Genomic DNA, 19666 nt, shown 5'->3' on the forward strand with positions numbered 1-19666 from the left:
GGTTCTATGGGCCACTGCATCTACAGGAGAAATGGTTAAATAGGTCATCAATCATTGCCTAGCTGCTTTCGCGGTCATGGGAATTCTAAAATTCATTAAAACTGATAATGGACCTACATACACAAGTTGTCATTTCAAACAATTCTGTAAAATATGGAAAATTCAGCACATTACAGGAATAGCATACAATTCCCAAGGATAAGCAATTATAGAGTGCCAACATCAGTGGCTAAATCCCAACTTGAAAAATAAAAAGGGGGAATAGTGATGCTGGAGAAATCTCCTGTAGGTAGACTACACAAAGCCTTAATTACCTTAAGTATTTTTACTTGTAACGGTGATGGCAAGACACCAATGGAATTTAAATTTTGTGACATAGTAAGCCAAAGGAAAATGGTTTGATCAAATGGAAGGATCCTGAGTCTGGTTTATGGAAAGAACCCAACCCTTTATTAACCTTTGGTCGAGAGTATGCTTGTTTATTTCCAGAAAACTCCTCCAAGCCCCTGTGGATTCCTGCAAGGAACATCGGGCTCCAACATGGAGCCGTGGAAGGAAATGAACCAAACTAATAAGGACCTTACACCTGGAGCCTTAACTTGTACCCGTGGCCCCAGACAGATTACTACTCCAGCCACAGATAGCAGTAGCCCCAAGCAACACGATGAAGATAAGGAATGGAAGGAATACAAGACAGATGACAAATAGTCCGGAGATGAAGTGGGGGATGTCTGCAGATATGGATTGAAGAGTCTTGGAAGGACTTGAGCCCTACAGACAGCATACACTTTTCAAGAGTTATTGAGAAAGCAAAAAGGGGGAGATGTGGGGAAGCCACTGCATGCCAACACTGTCATGAGCCTGCACCAACGCGGGAGGCCAATGGACCTTGAGCATTAGCAGGGCTTACGCTAGGCACCAATTGTTTGTGTTGAGACTGCCATGGCTCGAAGCAATTTCCTGACCTGATAGCCTCCAAGTAAATGTTTACTGGACCTTACTGATCTTTACTGACCTTTAAGACTGTGTGTCTGCTACGTGCCTGCCTGAGAAGATGTGTATCTAAAACTGAATAAAAGAGGACTAAGCCAGGACTCTGTGTGTCTCTTCAAGAAAGAGGCTCCATCTGTCCCCCACCCCTTAATAATTCATATTTTTGTTTAGAATTCTAATTTGTGTGTCGGCCCCTCCTTCAGATCCTGAACCTCACCGTGCAGGTCACAGCAGTGACCCAAAAATCTGTATACACACTTTAACAGCTGGTAGCTCAACTGATGTTTCTTTCTTTTCAGCCCGAATAAGCTTTGAACAAAGGAATATATCCTAAAATGCTACTGGAAGTTCAAAAACGCAGTTGAAGTACAAGCACTGCCTTTATATTTATTCAAAGTATATATACATTTTAATAGCTGATAACTCACTTGATTTTCACTTTTTAGGTTTGACTGTTTTGAAATAATAGGTGAATCCAGACTAAGATTTGAACACAGAAAATGTATCCACTAGACTTTTAAGGGGGGGGGTACATAAAAAAGTTTATAGTACAAAACAGTGGTCGAATTGAGGATGCACAAATACCAAACAAAATGCTTTGGATGTTTGCTTCACATTATCAGCAGTGCCTGGACCAGAACAGTCATCAGTTTGAAAACAGGCATTGACAAAAAAATTATTCATTTCTGATGAATTAAGATTCTCTTAAATTTTGAAAATCAACTGTATGTTAATAAACACTGACTTTGTAATCAAAGTTTGTATACATTTTGGGGGGAAACCTTATATTTACCAATGATACATCTTATAAGGTATTAATTTCCAAAATATATAAAGAACGTATTATACTACTCAACAAAAGGAAGACAAACAATCCAATTAAAAAATGGGCAAAGGACCTAAATAGACACTTCTCCAAAGAGAACATACCGATGGCCAATAGACATATGAAAAAATGCTCAGAGTCACTAATCATCAGAGAGATGTAGATTAAAACCACAATGAGATATCACCTCATGCCTGTCTGGTTACCTATATAATAAAAGCCTAATATGCTAAGTGTCCAGTCGACCAATCGGATGTTCAAACAATCAAAGCGTAATATGCCTATGATATGCTAATGATGCTCAAACGCTCGCTATGACATGCACTGACCACCAACAATGAAAGCATAGACCTAACCAGTTTGGCTCCGTGGATAGAGTGTTGGCCTGAGGACTGAAAGATCCCAGGTTCGATTCCAGTCAAGGGCGTGTACCTTGGTTGCAGGCACATCCCCAGTAGGAGGTGTGCAGGAGGCAGCTGATCGATGTTTCTCTCTCATCGATGTTTCTAACTCTCCTTCCCTCTCCCTTCCTCTCTATAAAAAATCAATAAAATATATTTAAACAAAAACAAAAACAAAATAAACAATGGAAGAGTAGCCTTAAATGACATATTAAGATTTGATTGAAATTTTCAGAGCATTTCACCTGAAAGCCACAGAATATGCATCCCTTTCAGGTGAACATGAAATATTTTTCAGGAAAAACCACATGTTAAGCAACAAAATAAGTTTCAATAAATTTAAAAAGACAAATTATATCAAGCATCTTCTTTGACCACCATGGTATGAAAACAAAATTCATTTACAAGGAAAAAAATATAAACCTAAAAAACATACAAAGAGGCTAAATAACATGGTAATAAACAATTAATGCGTAAATAATGAGATCAAAAAAGAAATGAAAAGATAACTTGAGACAAATAAAAATGAAAACACAACCCAAAATGTATGGGATAAGTGAAAGCAGTCCTAAGAGGCAAATTTATAGCATACAAGGCTACCTCAAGAAATAAGAATAATCGCAAATAAACAATTTGAGATTAAAAGACAGGAGGAGAGCCGAAGAGAACTTTGGGACAACATGAAAGGAAACAACATCTGCATAATAGGGGGGGCATAAGGAGAGGAAGCTGAACAAGGATTAGAAAACCTATTTGAAGAAATAATGACTGAAAACTTCTCTGATATAGGGAAGAAAAAACTCACACAAGTCCAAGAAGCCCAGAGTCCCAATCAAGATGAACCCAAAAAAGCCAACAAGACACATCATAATTACATTGGTAAACACCAACGACAAAGTAAGAATCCTAAAGGCTGCCAGAGAGAGACAGAAAGTTACCTACAAGGGATCTCCCATCAGACTAGCAATGGATTTCTCAACAGAAACACATCAGGCTAGAAGGGAATGGAATGAAATATAAAAAGTCATGCAAAGGAAGGGTCTGAATCAAAGAATACTGTACCCAGCAAGGCTATCAATCAAAGTTGAGGGTGAAATCAACAGCTTCATAAACAAACAAAAAAAGGACTAAGGGAGTTTATTATCACCAAGCCAGCAATGCAAGAAATGCTAAAGGATCTGTTATAAAAAGAATACAAGGAAGGGAAAAAGGAACACAGGCATAAAGAACAAAAATGGCGACAAGTACCTATCAATAACTTTAAATGTAAATGGATTAAATGCCCCAATCAAAAGACATAGGGTAGCTGATTGCATAGGAAAACTTGTCCCATATATCCTCCGTCTACAGGAGACCCACCTCAGAACAAAGGACTCAGACAGACTGATGGGGAAGGGATGGAGAAAGGTTTTTTTCAGGAAAATGGAAATGAAAAAAAAAGCAGGGGAGCAATACTTATATCTGACAAATTAGACCTCAAAGTGAAGGCCATAACAAGAGATAAGGAAGACAACTTCATAATGCTAAAAGAAATAATTCAACAAGAAGATATAACTCTGGTAAACATATATGCATGCAATACAGGAGCACAAATACATTAAAAATCTTCTGGAAGATATCAAGGGGGAGATTGACAGTAATACAGTCATACTAGGGGACTGTAATAGCCCACTAACACCACTGGACAAATCCTCTAAACAAAAAATCAAGAAAGAAACATCAATCCTAAATGACTCACTATATCAGATGGAATAATTGACATCTTCAGAATGTGATGCTTACCATAGCACCAAAGCCACAGAATATACGTTCTTCTCAAGTCCACATGGGTCATTTTCAAAGATAAACCGCATATTGGCACACAAGCAAAGTCTCTTCAAATTAAAGAAGTCAAAAATCATATCAAGCATCTTCTCAGATCACAATGGCATAAAATTAGAAATAAACTACAATAAAAACTATGAAAAAAAACAAACACCAGGAGGCTAAACAGCATGCTATTAAACAATGATTGTGTTATCAAAGAGAACAAAGAAGAAATAAAAAGCATCATGGCTACAAATGAAAATGAAAACACAACAATCCAAAATCTATGGGACACAGTGAAAGCAGTCTTGAGAGGGAATTTCATAGCTCTACAGGCCTACCTCAAAAACACAAGGAAAAAAGGTAATAAATTATCTAACCCTACAACTCAAAGAGTTAGAGTAACAAGAAAAGCCTAGAGTAAAAGCCCAGAGTAAGCAGAAGGAAGGAAATAATAAATATCAGAGCAGAAATAAGCAATAGAGACCAGAAAAACAATACACAAGATCAAAAACCGAGAGCTGGTTCTTTGAAAGGATAAACAAGATTGATGAACCACAAGCCAGGCTCAACAAGAAGCAAAGAGAAAGGACCCAAATAAACAAAATCAGAAATGAAAGAGGTGAACTAACAACTGATCCCATAGAAATACAAACGATTATGAAAAAATACTATCAACAACTCTATTCCAACAAAATGGACAACATAGACGAAATGGACATATTCTTAGAAAAATACAAACTCCCAAAACTCAATCAGGAATAATTAAAAAAAAACCTGAATAGGCTGATAACTACCAAAGAAATTGAATCAGTGATCAAAAATCTTCCAGCAAACAAAAGCCCTAGTCCAGATGGCTTTATATGGGAGTTCTACCATGCATTCCAAGAAGAACTGAAACCTATCCTCCTTAGACTATTCCAAAAAATTCAAGAGGAAGGAACACTTCCAAGTTCTTTCTATGAAGCCAGCAGTACCCTAATCCTAAAACCAGATAAAGACACCACAAAAAAAGAGGAGTACAGGCCAATATCCTTGATGAACATAGATGCTAAAATCCTCAACAAAATTCTAGCAAAACGAATTCAGCATTACATTAGAAAGATCATACACCATGACCAAGTAGGATTTATCCCAGGGATGCAAGGATGGTACAATATCTGCAAATCAATAAATGTGATACATCACATAAACAAATCGAGAGACAAAGATCACATAATCATATCAATCAATGCAGAAAAAGCATGACAAAATCCAACATGCTTTCTTCATAAAAACTCTCAGCAAAGTGGGAAAAGAGGGATCATACCTCAACATAATAAAAGCCTTATACGACAAACCTACAGCCAACATCATACTCAATGGGCAAAAATTAAATTCATTTCCCCTAAGAACAAGACAGGGATGCCCACTCTCACCACTCCTATTCAATATATTACTGGAAGTGGTAGCCAGAGCGATCAAACAAGAAGACATAAAAGGCATGCAAATTGGAAAAGAAGTAAAACTGTCCTTATTCGCAGATGACATGATACTATAAATAGAAAACCCCAAAGACTCCATCAAAAAACTACTAGACCTAATAAATGAATTTGGCAATGTAGCAGGATACAAAATTCACACCGAGAAACCTATAGCTTTTTTATACACCAATAATGAACTTACTGAAAGAAAAATTAAAAAACAATCCTATTTACCATAGCACCAAAAAATTTAAGATACCTCGGAATAAATTTAACTAAGGAGGTAAAAGACCTGTACCCGGAAAACTACAGGACATTGAAAAAAGAGATAGAGGAAGACATAAACAAATGGAAGAACATACCATGTTCAGGGATTGGTAGAATCAACATCATTAAAATGTCCATACTACCCAAAGCAATCTACAGATTCAATGCAATCCCTATTAAAATACCAATGGCATATTTCAAAAATTTAGAATAAACTATCCAAAAATTCACCGGGAATAAAAAAAGACCCTGAATAGCCACAGCAATCCTGAGAAAGAAGAACAAAGTTGGAGGGATCACATTACCAGATATCAAGCTATATTACCAAATCAAGGTTCTCGAAACTGCCTGGTGCTGGTACAAGAACAGACATATAGACCAATGGAGCAGAACAGAGAACCCAGAAATTGACCCAAGCCATTATGCTCAATTAATATTTGACAAAGAAAGCAAGAGCATACAATGGAGTAAAGACAGTCTCTGCAATAAATGGTGCTGGGAAATTTGGTCAGATACATGCAAGAAAATAAAACTAGATCACCAAATTACACCATACACAAAAACAAACTCAAAATGGCTAAAGGACTTAAATGCAAGACAGGAAACCATAAAAATCCTACAAAACTCCATAGGCAGCAAAATAGCAGACATATGTCGTAGCAATATCTTTACCGATACAGCTCCTAGGGCAGTGATGGCGACCTTTTGAGCTCAGCGTGTCAGCATTTTGAAAAACCCTAACTTAACTCTGGTGCTGTGTCACATACAGAAATTTTTTGATATTTGCAACCATAGTAAAACAAAGATTTATAATTTTGATATTTATTTTATATATTTAAATGCCATTTAACAAAAAAAATCAACCAAAAAAATGAGTTCATGTGTCACCTCTGACACGCGTGTCATAGGTTCGCCATCACTGTCCTAGGGCAATAGAGACTAAGGAGAAAATAAACAAATTGGACTACATCAAAATAAAAAGCTTCTGCACAGCGAAAGAAATGATCAACAAAACAACAAGAAATCCCACTGCATGGGAGAACATATTTGTTAATGCTATTTCACATAATGGTTTAATCTCCAAAATTTACAGAGAACTCATACAACTTAACAAAAGGAAGGTAAACAATCCAATCAAAAAATGGGCAAAGGATCTATACCAGGGGTGGGCAAACTTTTTGACTCGAGGGCCACAATGGGTTCTTAAACTGGACCGGAGGGCCTGAACAAAAGCATGGATGGAGTGTTTGTGTGACCTAATATAAATTCAAAGTAAACATCATTACATAAAAGGGTACACGGTCTTTTTTTTTTTTTTTTTTTTAGTTTTATTCATTTCAAACGGGCCGGATCCGGCCCGCGGGCCGTAGTTTGCCCACGGCTGATCTATACAGACATTTTTCACAAGAGGACATACAGAAGGCCGAGAGACATAGGAAAACATGCTCAAAGTCACTAATCATCTGAGAGATGCAAATCAAAACAACAATGAGATACCATCTCACACCTGTCAGAATGGCTAACATCAACAAATCAACAAACAAGTGCTGGCCAGGATATGGAGAAAAAGGAATCCTTGTGCACTGCTGGTGGGAATGCAGACTGGGGCAGCCACTGTGGAAGACAGTATGGAGTTTTCTCAAAAATTAAAAATGGAACTCCCATTTAACTCAGTGATCCCACTTCTAGGAATATATCCCAAGAAACCAGAAACACCAATCAGAAAGGATATACGTACCCCTATGTTCATAGCAGCACAATTTACAATAGCTAAGATTTGGAAACAACCTAAGTGTCCATCAGCAGATGAATGGATTAAAAAATTGTGGTCATGTATACAATGGAATATTATCCCACTATAAAAAAGAAGGAACTTTTACCATTTGCAACAGCATGGATGGAACTGGAAAGCATTATGCTAAGCAAAACAAACCAGTTGGAGAAAGATAAATATACATGATCTGATGTATATGTGGCATATAATGATAACATAATTTGATGAACAAAAATAGATCCAGAGACAAACGGCAGGGGAGGTGGGTGGAGTTAGAGAGCAACCAAAAGAATTGTATGCATGCATATTAGCATAACCAATGGACACAGACACTGGGGCCCTGGGGGCTTGCTTGGGATGGGAATGGCTAGGGAGGGGTCAATGGGGGGTGGGGAGAAGGAGACATATGTAAAACTTTATATAAAACAATAAAAAATAAAAATTTAAAAAAGGACAATAGGTTTGCATATACATTTTTCCAAAAAGATATACAAATGGCCAATAAGCATATGAAAGGATGCTCAACATCATTAGTCATTAAGGAAATGCAAATTAAAACCACAATGAGAGCCGAAATCGGTTTGGCTCAGTGGATACAGCATCGGCCTGCGGACTGAAAGGTCCCAGGTTCGATTCCGGTCAAGGCCATGTACCTGGGTTGCGGGCACATCCCCAGTAGGAGATGTGCAGGAGGCAGCTGATCGATGTTTCTCTCTCATTGATGTTTCTAACTCTCTATCTCTCTCCCTTCCTCTCTGTAAAAAATCAATAAAATATATTTAAAGAAAAAAACACACAATGAGATACCACTTTACAATAGGATGGCTATACCCAAAGACAAACAATACCAAGTGTTGTCTCCAAGGATGTGGAGAAATTGGAATTTTCATATAGTCATGTGCCACATTATGTTTCAGTGAGGGTGGTCCCATCCTGTATAATAAAAGGGTAACATGCAAATCGACCAAACAGCAGAACAACTGGTTGCTATGATGCGCACTGACCATCCTTAGCACTGCCATGGAGGCAGGAGAGGCTCCTGCCATCACCGCTGAGCTTCCCAGCTGTGAGCCCAGCTTCTGGCTGAGTGAAGTTCACCCTGTGGGAGTGCACTCACCACCAGTGGACAGCTCCTGCATTGAGTATCTTCCCCCTGGTGGTCAGTGCGCATCATAGCAACCAGTTGTTCCGCTGTTTGGTTGATTTGCATATTAGCCGTTTATTATATAGAATTTTAGAGTACTTGCTACTTATTAAAAAAAGTTTGTTAAAAAAAAATTTGTTGTCGCCCAGCCCACGGGGCTCAGTGGTTGAGTGTCAATCTATGAACCAGGAAGTCCGGTTCGATTCCCAGTCAGGGCACATGCCAGGGTTGCGGGCTTGATCCCCAGTGGGGGGCATGCAGGAGGCAGCCATTCGATGATTCTCTCTCATCATTGATATTTCTATCCCTCTCCTTGTCCCTTCCTCTCTGAAATAAATAAAAAATACATAGTTTTAAAAAAAGGGTGCTGTCAAACAGTGTGTCATATTACTCCAGCAGCAGTAATATGTGTCTATCATCATGTGTCTATCATGCATCTTGATTGCATTATTTTGTCTTTGGTAGATTTAATCTTGTGTTGTTTTATAAAGTAAAATGTTTTATAGGCTGGTAGCCTAGGAGGAATAGGCTGTCCCATATAGCCTAGGTCAGTGGTCAGCAAACTGTTGAGCCAAATATCAATAGTACAATGATTGAAATTTCTTTTGAGAGCCAAATTTTTTAAACTTAAACTATATAGGTAGGTACATTGTTATTAACTTAATTAGGGTACTCCTAAGCTGGCCTTTGCTAAAAACATCCTCAATCTGATTGAGGCACGTTCGTTGAGGTCGACCCCTTCCAACTCTCCCATCCACACTCGTCTTGTATACTTGTTTCGTCTATTCTTAAATTGATGACAAAAAATACCTGTAGGATTTGCAGCTGGTTGGAAAAATACAGGTAATTTTATGCTTCGAGTAGGTACTTTTGTCACCCACGCACGATTTGCGGATACGACTAACACTAACCACTGCACAATGAGACTGATGACTGACTGGCTCACTCAACTCGTGCATGAATCGCATGTGCCTCCCCTGCGCTGCATATCCCGAGGCTCGCCTGCGCCGGCGGCGTCTCCCGTCGCCCGAAGGACTGACACCCCCCACTTCTGCAAAATAAACTCGCCCGGGCCGAAAACTGACTTCTGTGCATGGGCCACTAAGTTTCAATCACACTGTACGTACACGTCTGCATGTGGTATTTTGTGGAAGAGCCACACTCAAGGGGCCAAAGAGCCGCATGTGACTCACGAGCCGCAGTTTGCCAGCCATTGGCCTAGGTGTGTAGTAGGTTATACCAGGTCCATCTAGGTTTGTGTAAGCGCACTCTATGATGTCCACACAACAAAATCACCTAAGAATGCATTTCTCAAAACATATCCTTGTCAAGTGGGACATGAATGTAATTACTGGCGAAAATGGTACAGCCACTTTGGAAAACATTTTGGCAGTTCCTCAAAAAGTTAAACATAGTCATCACATGACTCAGCAATTGCACTCCTAAGTGTATATCTAAGAGAATTAAAAATATACATCAATATAAAAACTTATATCTGAATGTTCATAGCAGCCCAAATGTAGAAACAACTCAAATGTCCATCAGCTGATAAATGGATAAACAAAATGTGGTATATCCATACAATCAGCCATAGAAAGAAATTCAGCCATAGAAAGAAATTGCTATGGACTAAATGTTTGTGTGCCTCCCCTCAAACTCTGTATCTTGAAGCCCTAATCACAAATGTGATACTATTTGAAGGTGAGGTTTTGGGAGGTAACTAGGTTTATATAATTCATGAGGGTGGAGTGCCCATGATGGGAATGGTGACTTTATAAAGGGATAAAGAGATCACAGCTTACGTGTGGTCTGACGCTTTTCTCTCTCCCCCTACCACATGAAGACAGAAAAAGGAAGCCATCTGCAAACCAGAAAGAGGGCTCTCACCAGAACCTGACTATGTTGGCATTCTGATCTCAGTCTTCTAGCCTCCAGAACTGCAGAAATAAATGTTTGTTGTTTAAGCCACCCAGGCTATGGTATTTGTTATAGCAATTTGAGCTGACTAAGATAGAAATGAAGTACTGTTACATGCTACAATACGGACGAACCATGAAAACACGTTAAGTAAAAGAATTCAGAAACAAAAGGCTACATATCTGAGTCCATTTATATGAAATATTCAGAAAGGCAAGTTCATAGAGAAAGTAGATTAGTGAATGCTAGGTGATGAGGCCTGGGGGAATTGGACAATCTCTTAAGAGGTATGGATTTCTTTTTGGGGTGATGGAAATGTTCTAGAATTGGTGGTGATGACTGCAAAACATTGTGAATATATTAAAAATTGCTGAAATACACACTGTAAATTATTTAAATGGTGAGTTTTGTCTCAATTTTTAAGTTTAAAAAATTATAATTTTCATCCAAATCATACTTATAAATACATATAAAATAGAAGCCTTTGAAATTATCCTATCTAATAAAGAGGGAATATACTAATTGACCCTCACGCCGTCGCAAAGATGGTGGCACCCACAGCCAATGAGGGAATATGTTAATTGACTGCCCCACCCTCAAAGATGGTGGCACCCACAGCCAATAAGGAGGGAATGCTAATTGACTGTCACGCCCTCAAAGATGGCAGCGCCCAGTCCCCTCAGCGCCCCTAGGACCTTGCCCCGTGCATGCCTCCGGAGTCCTACAGTTCCCTCAGCTCCCCAGCTGCCCAGGGCCGGCCCGAGGTGCAGACAAACCTCAGATGTCGGCTGCCCAGCCGCCCAGGACCGCCCGAGGCTCAGGTAACCAGGGCTGGCCAAGGCTTGCACTGCCAGCAGTGGCAGCAGCAGAGGTGTGATGGGGGCGTTGCCTTCCCCTGATCACCGGGTTGCCTCCTGCCCCTGAGGGCTCCCGGGCTGTGAGAGAGCAGGCCGGGCTGAAGGAACCCCCATTCCAGTGCATGAATTTTCATGCACTGGGCCTCTAGTATAAAACATAAAAACACAGTTGTGGATTATTTCTGTCCTCTTCAAAAATTCTTAAATTTCAATGTAGCATTTTTTATAACAAGAAAAAACCTGAAACCAATCTAAATATCCATTAGGAAATTTATTAAATTATGATGCAGCTATTAGAAAGACTGATATATGTTAGTTGAAAAAAGCACAGGTTCAAACAGTGGCTGAAGTATGATTTAATGCTATGCAAACGTACTTGTATCTGCACAAGCTCTTAAAAGTGCTAACCACAGCAGAATTAAAATTGGAAACTCTTAAGTTTTAATTTTATGTCATCCTATATTATTTTAATAAAAATTTGTTTGAAAAAAAAGTAATATTTCATTCCTTTTTGGAATAACAACTTCAAGTATTTAGATGGCTTTCAAACACATTAAGCATTCAAGTTATCTGTTGAATATAACATGTGCAGTATGTAAGGAAAGCTTCTTTAAACATTATTGTCTTTTACAATCAGAAAATGGATGCTGCAATAGCACAACCTACATTTTCTGATAGATTGTACTCATTATCACAGGCATCATTTCCAAACAATTTGCCACAAAGCCATTTTACAAGGAGGAAAAAAAAAACACTACCAGGAAAAAAGCAACTCTACAAAGAGAATGCAAAATGAGAAATTATATTTCTGATAACATGATTCAAAATTATGTATTATGATAACAGTGATTTGTGACCTTAGATATATAACATGACCCTGATATAAGGATATTATGCCTATAAGGACATGAAAGCTATTATAATGTAGGAAGAGTAAATTTGCTAGATTCATGCATAGAAAGGTACTGAAGATACATAATAATGGGAACATCTTACAAGTATTAAATTACTTGAAAATCTACAAAAGGATATTAGCAGCATCAGAAGCCTAAAAGGTACATCAACAAAAATATAGGATACATATTTCATCAAATTCTTAATGTTGTCAGAGAATCTGTATGATTGGATAAACACTGGAGAAATTTGTTTTGAGGTAGAGATGAAAATATCACAACAGAAATTCATACTTCTACTTAGGAAGTAATGATGGCAATTTAAGGGGGGAAAAAAACCTACCTGCCATTCAAACTCACTGTCTGACCAATCCCAGTATGTGCTAATAGAAGAAGAGACATCACTGCAGACACTCCCCTCAGGAAATAAATCAAAAGAAGTGAAGTCTTGATCGTCTAACAGGGAATAGCAATCATCTTGATCTCCAACAGAAACTGATGAAAACAGCTCCTCACTGCATTCTGAGCTGGCAACACTTGTTCCACAAGAAGTTAAGTTCCACCTTAAAAAAAGGAACAAAAGAAATCACAACAGGAATTACAGAATCTACCCAATTTAAAGATATTAATAATAGATTTATGAGAAATGGGGGTATATTTTAGGTATGATAATGACATTGTGATTATTTTCAAAAGAGCCCTTATCTTTTAAGGCTACATCTATTTAATAATAGGGTAATATTCAAATTGGTTGGGATGCCATCACAGTAACGACCAATCAACAGGCTGCGTGCACAGCGGGTGGGCAGGGACTTCCAGCGTTGGGGATGCGATGGTGGCTGCCACTTGCCCAGGGCCGATCCGGGGCTCCAGCAAGCCGCCGATGGCTGCTGCCGCTTGCCAGGGCCGAACCAGGGCTCTGGCAAGCCACCAATAGGCGCTGCCATTTGCCCGGGGCCAGCCCTGGGCAAGTGGCAGCGGGGACAGCAGCAGGGGAGGTGGGACCCGGCAGAGGGCGGCCTGTACTTCCCACATGGCAGCAGCGGCTGTAAGCACTCCCGATGGCTGCTGCAGCTTGCCCAGGGCCAGCCTGGGGCTCCAGCAAGCTACTGATGGCCACTGCCACTTGCCCAGGGCTGGCCCAGGGCTCAGGCAAGCAGCAGTGGGGATGGGGGCGGGGAAGGCAGGGCCTGGCAGAGGGCAGCCTGTATTCCCCACATGGCGGCAATGGCTATGAGCACTCCCAATGGCTGCTGCCGCTTGCCCAGGGCCGGTCCGTGGCTCAGGCAAGCCGCCGATGGCCACTGCCATTTTGAGGGCCCGAGGCTCAGGCAATGAGGGCCAGGTGAGGCTCAGGCAAGCCACAGTGGCTGCGATGACCAAAGCTCAGGCAGCCTCATGGCCGGCAGTGGCAGCAGCAGAGGCGTGATGGGGCGGTGCCTTCCTCTCATCGGCCAGTCAGCTCCCACAGAGGGAGGCCAGACTGCGGCTTAGGCCCACTCCCTGTGGGGAATGGGCTTAAGCCATCAGTAGGACATCCCCTGAGGGCTCCCAGACTGTGAGAAGGGGCAGGCTGGGCTGAGTGAAATTTGTGCACCAGGCCTCTAGTCTATAATAAAAGCATAATATGCAAATCGACCAAACAACCGAACAGCAGAACAACCCTCTGGACAACCTTCCAGACGACGATGCTATGACACCCACTGGACCCAGGCCAGCCAAGGTGGGTGCGATGCAACTGGTCAAGAGCCCAGCCATTGCTCCATGATCGCCCAAAGAGGGGGCCCAGGCCACTGACTGGTTGGCTGCAGCAGGTGAACAGGGCTTCCCTCTGCGGGGCACAATTGATCGCATGATCGCCCTGCAGAGGGAGGCCCAGGCCACCCGTGGGTGGGGCGACTGATCAATCGGGGGGCTCCACAATTGCCCCAAAGAGGGAGGCCCAGGCCACTGACCAACGGGCTGCAGCAAGTGGGTGGGGCCTCCCTCTGTGGGGCGCGATCAATCGCCCCAAAAAGGGAGGCCCAGGCTACCTCACGGTGGCGCTGTGATGGGTGGCCAGGGCCCCGCTCTATGGGGGTGATCCATTGCGGAGTCCTGTCCAGGTGGGCAGGGCCTCCCTCTTTGGGGCAATCAATCATGGGGCTCCCAGACTGTGAGAGGGCACAGGCCGGGCTGAGGGACACCCCCTCCCCAAGTGCACTAATTTCGTGCACTGGGTCTCTAGTATTAAAATATTTATGAATGAAATATGTCAGGAATTTGTCTCAACATAAGGAAGGGATTGATAAATGAGTAGGGGTATTAATAAAGCACACTGCCATATGTGAATAACTATTACACTGGGTGATGGATATATTGGGTACATTACATTAGTCTCTATGTATCTGTCTGAAAATTTTTATAATACAGTATTTTAAAAGAAAAAATGCATTTAAGTTAGGGATAAAGTAAAACCTTCATCCATAAGCAAAACATATTGCATACTGGTTGTGAGTAAGCTCTGGAGTCAAACTGAGTTTAAATTCTTGCTCTGTCACTTGCCTGCTGTTTGATTTTAAGCAAAAACACCCTCTCCAAGCCTGTGTCCTTATTTTTTAAATGCAGCTATGGTGAAAAATGCATACAAAACGCTTAGCAGACATAAAAAGTGCTCGATACATGGCAGCTATTATTATCATTAAAGGAAGATGGTAGCCATTGCAAGGCAGAGAAAAGCACCAACAAAGTACACAGGTAGAAGCTCAAAAGTGTTTCTTATATGCCTAGCCGGCGTGGCTCAGTGGTTTAGAGTCAACCCATGAACCGGGAGGTCACAGTTCAATTCCCAGTCAGGGCACATGCCCAGGTTTCGGGCTTGATCCCCAGTGGGGGGCATGCAGGAGGCAGCCAATCCATGATTCTCCCTCATCATTGATGTTTCTATCTCTCTCCCTCTCCCTTCCTCTCTAAAATCTATAAAAGTCTTTAAAAAAAAGTGTTGCTTATAACCAGCTAGGGACCCGGTGCATGAATTCGTACACCAGTGGGGTCCCTCAGTCTGGCCTGCGGGAGCAGGCCAAAACCGGCTCTCCAACATCCCCCGAGGGGTCCCAGATTGCGAGAGGGTGCAGGCCAGGCCGAGGGACCCCACTAGTGCACGACTGGAGCGGGGAGGGATGCGGAAGGTTGGCCAGCTGGAGAGGGACCATGGCAGGGCTCCAGGGCATGTCCGACCTGTCTCACTCAGTCCTGATCAGCCGGACCCCAGCAGCAAGCTAACCTACCAGTTGGAGCATCTGAGCAGCCTTAGCATATCATTAGCATATTACACTTTGATTGGCTGAACTGACAACTGGGCAATTAGCATATTAAGCTTTTATTATATAGGATAATACCCAGCATTAACTAATCCTACCTAATAAAAGAGAAACATGGTAATTAGCGTACGACCGCTACCCTTCCCATTGGCTAATCAGGGCGATATGCAAATTAACTGCCAGCCAAGATGGCGGCCGGCAGCCAGGCAGCTTAAACTGAACATGAGGCTTGCTTGCTTCAGTGACGGAGGACTCCAACGTTCCCTGCCTGCCTTGCTGGCCTCTGAGCTGCAACTCTAAGCAACTATGTTACAAATATAGAAGCTAAACAAAACCCCAGAAACCGGCTTTCAGCGAGCCGGGATCTCAGAGCTGGAAGTGATACAGAGTTTCGATTATAGAACCGAAAACAAACCAGATACCTGCTTTCGGCAGCAGAGGCCTAAGAGCTGGAGCCTCAGAGCTAAAGCTGGCCCAGAATTTTAAAAAAAAGAAAAAAAGGAGCGGTTGGGAGCTTCAGTCACCCGCCAGCCTGAAAACAGCCCTCAGCCCCTCACCCAGACTGGCCAGGCACCCCAGTGGGGACCCCCACCCTGAAGGGTGTGTGACCAGCTGCAAATAGCCATCATCCCCTCACCCAGGCTGGCCAGGAACCCCAGTGGGGACCCCCACCCTGATCCAGGACACCCTTCAGGGAAAACCAGCCGGCCCCCACATGTGCACCAGGTCTCTATCCTATATAGTAAAAGGGTAATATGCCTCCCAGCACCGGGATCAGCGGAGCCACGAGGCCTCCCGGCACCGGGATCAGCATGACAGGGGGCAGCGCCCAACCCCCCTGATCACCCTGCAGCTCTGTGTGTGACAGGGGGTGGGGCCACAACCTCCCTATCTGCCCTGCTCTGTTTGTGACAGGGGAAGGCGCCCCAACCCCCTGATTGCCCTGCAGCTCTGTGTGTGACAGGGTGTGGTGCCCCAACCCCCCCACCCCACGGGCCCTGCTCTGTGTGTGACGGGGTAGAGCCATAACCTCCCCATCGGCCCTGACCTGAGTGTGACAGTGGCGGCGCTCCAACCCTCTGATTGGCCCTGCTCTGTGGGTGATAGAGGGCGGCGGCCCAACCCCCTGATCTGCCCTGCTCTGTGTATGACAGGGGGCGGTGCCCCAATTCCCCTATCGGCCCTACTCTGTGAGTGTCAGGGGGGAGCTCCTCAACCCCCTGATGGGCCTTGCTCTGTGCGTGACAGGGGGGAGCTCCCCAACCCCCTGATGGGCCCTGTTCTGTGTGTGACTTGTGGGAGCTCCCCAACCCCCTGATGGGCCCTGCTCTGTGCGTGACAGGGGGCGGCGCCCCAACTCCCCAATCGGCCCTGCTCTGAGCCCGACCAGGGGCTGCACCTAGGGATTAGGCCTGCCCTCTGCCACCCGGGAGCAGGCCTAAGCCAGCAGGTCGTTATCTCCTGAGGGGTCCCAGACTGCAAGAGCACACAGGCCGGGCTGAGGGACCACCACCCCCACTCCTCCCCCCCCCCGAGTGCACAAATTTTTGTGCACCGGGCCTCTAGTCTATATATAAGAGCCTAAGCGACCACCCAACTATCCAACCCGTAGCTATGATAAGCAATAATCACCAGGGGGCAGACGCTCAATGCAGGAGCTGCTGAACTGCGGTGACTTGGCAACTGTGGTTCTCGGGTGATGGACCTGGAACCAGAGAGGAGGGAGCCCGATTCCAGGGTACATCACCTGAGAACCACTCTCTCGCAATCTGGGACCCCTTAGAGGATGTTGGAGTGCCGGTTTCGACCTGATCCCCACAGGCCAGGCCGAGGGACCCCACTGATGCTCTAGTCCATAATATTTTGGTACTTTTTCTGCATGAATATATTTTTTTTTCACAGAGTCAACATTCTGCATACACTTTAGTAACCAGCTTTCTTTCACTTAACATTATATAGTGAACATATCCCCATGTATATTACTTGAAAACATTTGAAAGCCTATACAATATCCCATTGATTAAATGTATCATAGTTTATTTAATCTTATTCCTTCAGTAATATATACTTAAGCTGTTCGATTTTTTTGGTATTACAAATAATACTGAGATAAAACATTTTGTTTATAATTATTTAACCAAATATATAATCTCTCAGGATAGATTACATGGAAGGAAAGTACTGAGTCACAGAATATAAACACTTTAAAGACCATAGTATACTTAGTTAAATACCATTCTGAAAGGCTGCACTGATTTACACTCCCCAAAGCAGTATATAAAAGTGGTCATTTCACCACAACTTTAGCAGCACTGGAATTTCCATTTTTAAAATTTTTACCTGATGGGAGAAAATATTTTTACATCAATTTTTAATTCTTTGATTACTGGAAAGATCAAAATTAAAAATATTTATTAGCTATTTTGCTACAGTGTTTTTCTCTGTGTTAATGTTTTCCTTATTGATTTTTTAAAGAGTTCTTTATGCATTAAGGATATTAACATTTCATTTGTAATAATATTTGTTGCAGGGTTATAATTTCTTTCTTTTTTCTTTTTGGGTCTTAAAATCTACAAATATGTTTTCTTTTGTAAATTTCCAGTAGCTGTATACTAGTAACGGGATAATCTTCATTGCTTTGGCAGCACCCTAGGGAATTAATTCTTAAAATAATGGTTTAGTATATCAGATACTAATAAGGTACTAAAATAATGACTTCTGAAGAAAAGCCTATTATTTACCTCTGATTAGGTTGTTTCTCATTCATTAAATCCAGTTTTTTCTTGAATTGTATTTTTCATTTTTTAACTCCTCCCTCTTATTTTGTATGACTAACCTTAATTCCAAAGCTCTTAATTTACAAAATTCAGGCAATCCAGCAAATTCTATGGCACCTTTTCCACTGAGCTAAAGGTAAAGTATTTTATATCAGTGAAACAGATTATACATATAATCTCACTCATTTGTGGAATATGATGAACAACATAGACTGATGAACAAAAATGGATCCAGAGACAGAGAAGCACAGAAGGTACTGTCCAACCTCAGAGGGAAGGCAGGGGAGGGTGGGGGAGGGATGTAAGAGATCAACTAAAGGACCTGTATGCACGCATATTAGCATAATCAATGGACATGGACACTGGGGCAGTGGGGGCTTATCCTGGGGGGTGGGAGTGGCCAGGGAGGGGATGATAGGGGGAAAAGGAGACATATGTAGTACTTTAAGCAATAAGAAATTAATTTCAAAAAAGAAAAAATGTTCATTCCTTTTGACTCAGTTATCTAGGAATCTATCCCCTTTCCCAAATAGAAATTTTGAAACAAGATGTATGTGCAAACATGTCTAAACAGTATTACAATAGCCAAAAAAGGGAAAATAAATTACTCCAAGCATGGGGAACAATTAAATAGGTGTTTTTATAACCATTAAAAATCTTATTTTCCGACTATTTACTGAAAAGGAAAACATTCACAATATAAGTGCAAATAGCCGTAACCGGTTTGGCTCAGTGGATAGAGCGTAGGCCTGCGGACTGAAGGGTCCTAGGTTCGATTCCAGTCAAGGGCATGTAGATTGGTTGCGGGCACATCCCCAGTGGGGGGTGGGCAGGAGGCAGCTGATCGATGTTTCTCTCTCATCGATGTTTCTGACTATCTCTCTCCCTTCCTCTCTGTAAAAAATCAATAAAAATATATATATTAATATAAGTGCAAATAACCTGGTCACAAATGATATATTTGGCCTCATCCTAAGTCAGAGAAAGATAAATATCACATGATTTCATTCATTTGTGGATTATAATGAACAACATAAACTGATGAACAAAACCAGATCCAGAGACAGAGAAGCATCGATTAGATGCTTAAACCTCAGAGGAAAGGTAGGGGAGGGTGGGGGTAAGGGGGAGAGATCAACCAAAGGACTTGTATGCATGCATATAAGCCTAACCAATGGACACAGACACAAGGGGGGTGAGGGCATGAACAGGTTTGGGGGGGGGCAATGGGGGGATAAGGACACATATG

General features: G+C 42.1%; 1 protein-coding gene across 1 annotated transcript in view; it reads right to left on the reverse strand.

Annotated features, from left to right (window-relative positions):
• The window catches only part of FAM199X (family with sequence similarity 199, X-linked), a 57593-nt gene that overhangs the window by 32748 nt on the left and 5179 nt on the right, over positions 1 to 19666 (reverse strand). Inside the window, exon 2 of the mRNA XM_059679624.1 lies at positions 12685 to 12904. Within this exon, the coding sequence (XP_059535607.1) occupies positions 12685 to 12904 (220 nt within the window). The remainder of the gene's footprint in view (positions 1 to 12684; positions 12905 to 19666) is intronic.

This window comes from Myotis daubentonii, chromosome X (assembly GCF_963259705.1).
Source record: "Myotis daubentonii chromosome X, mMyoDau2.1, whole genome shotgun sequence".
Classification (NCBI taxonomy): Eukaryota; Metazoa; Chordata; class Mammalia; order Chiroptera; family Vespertilionidae; genus Myotis; species Myotis daubentonii.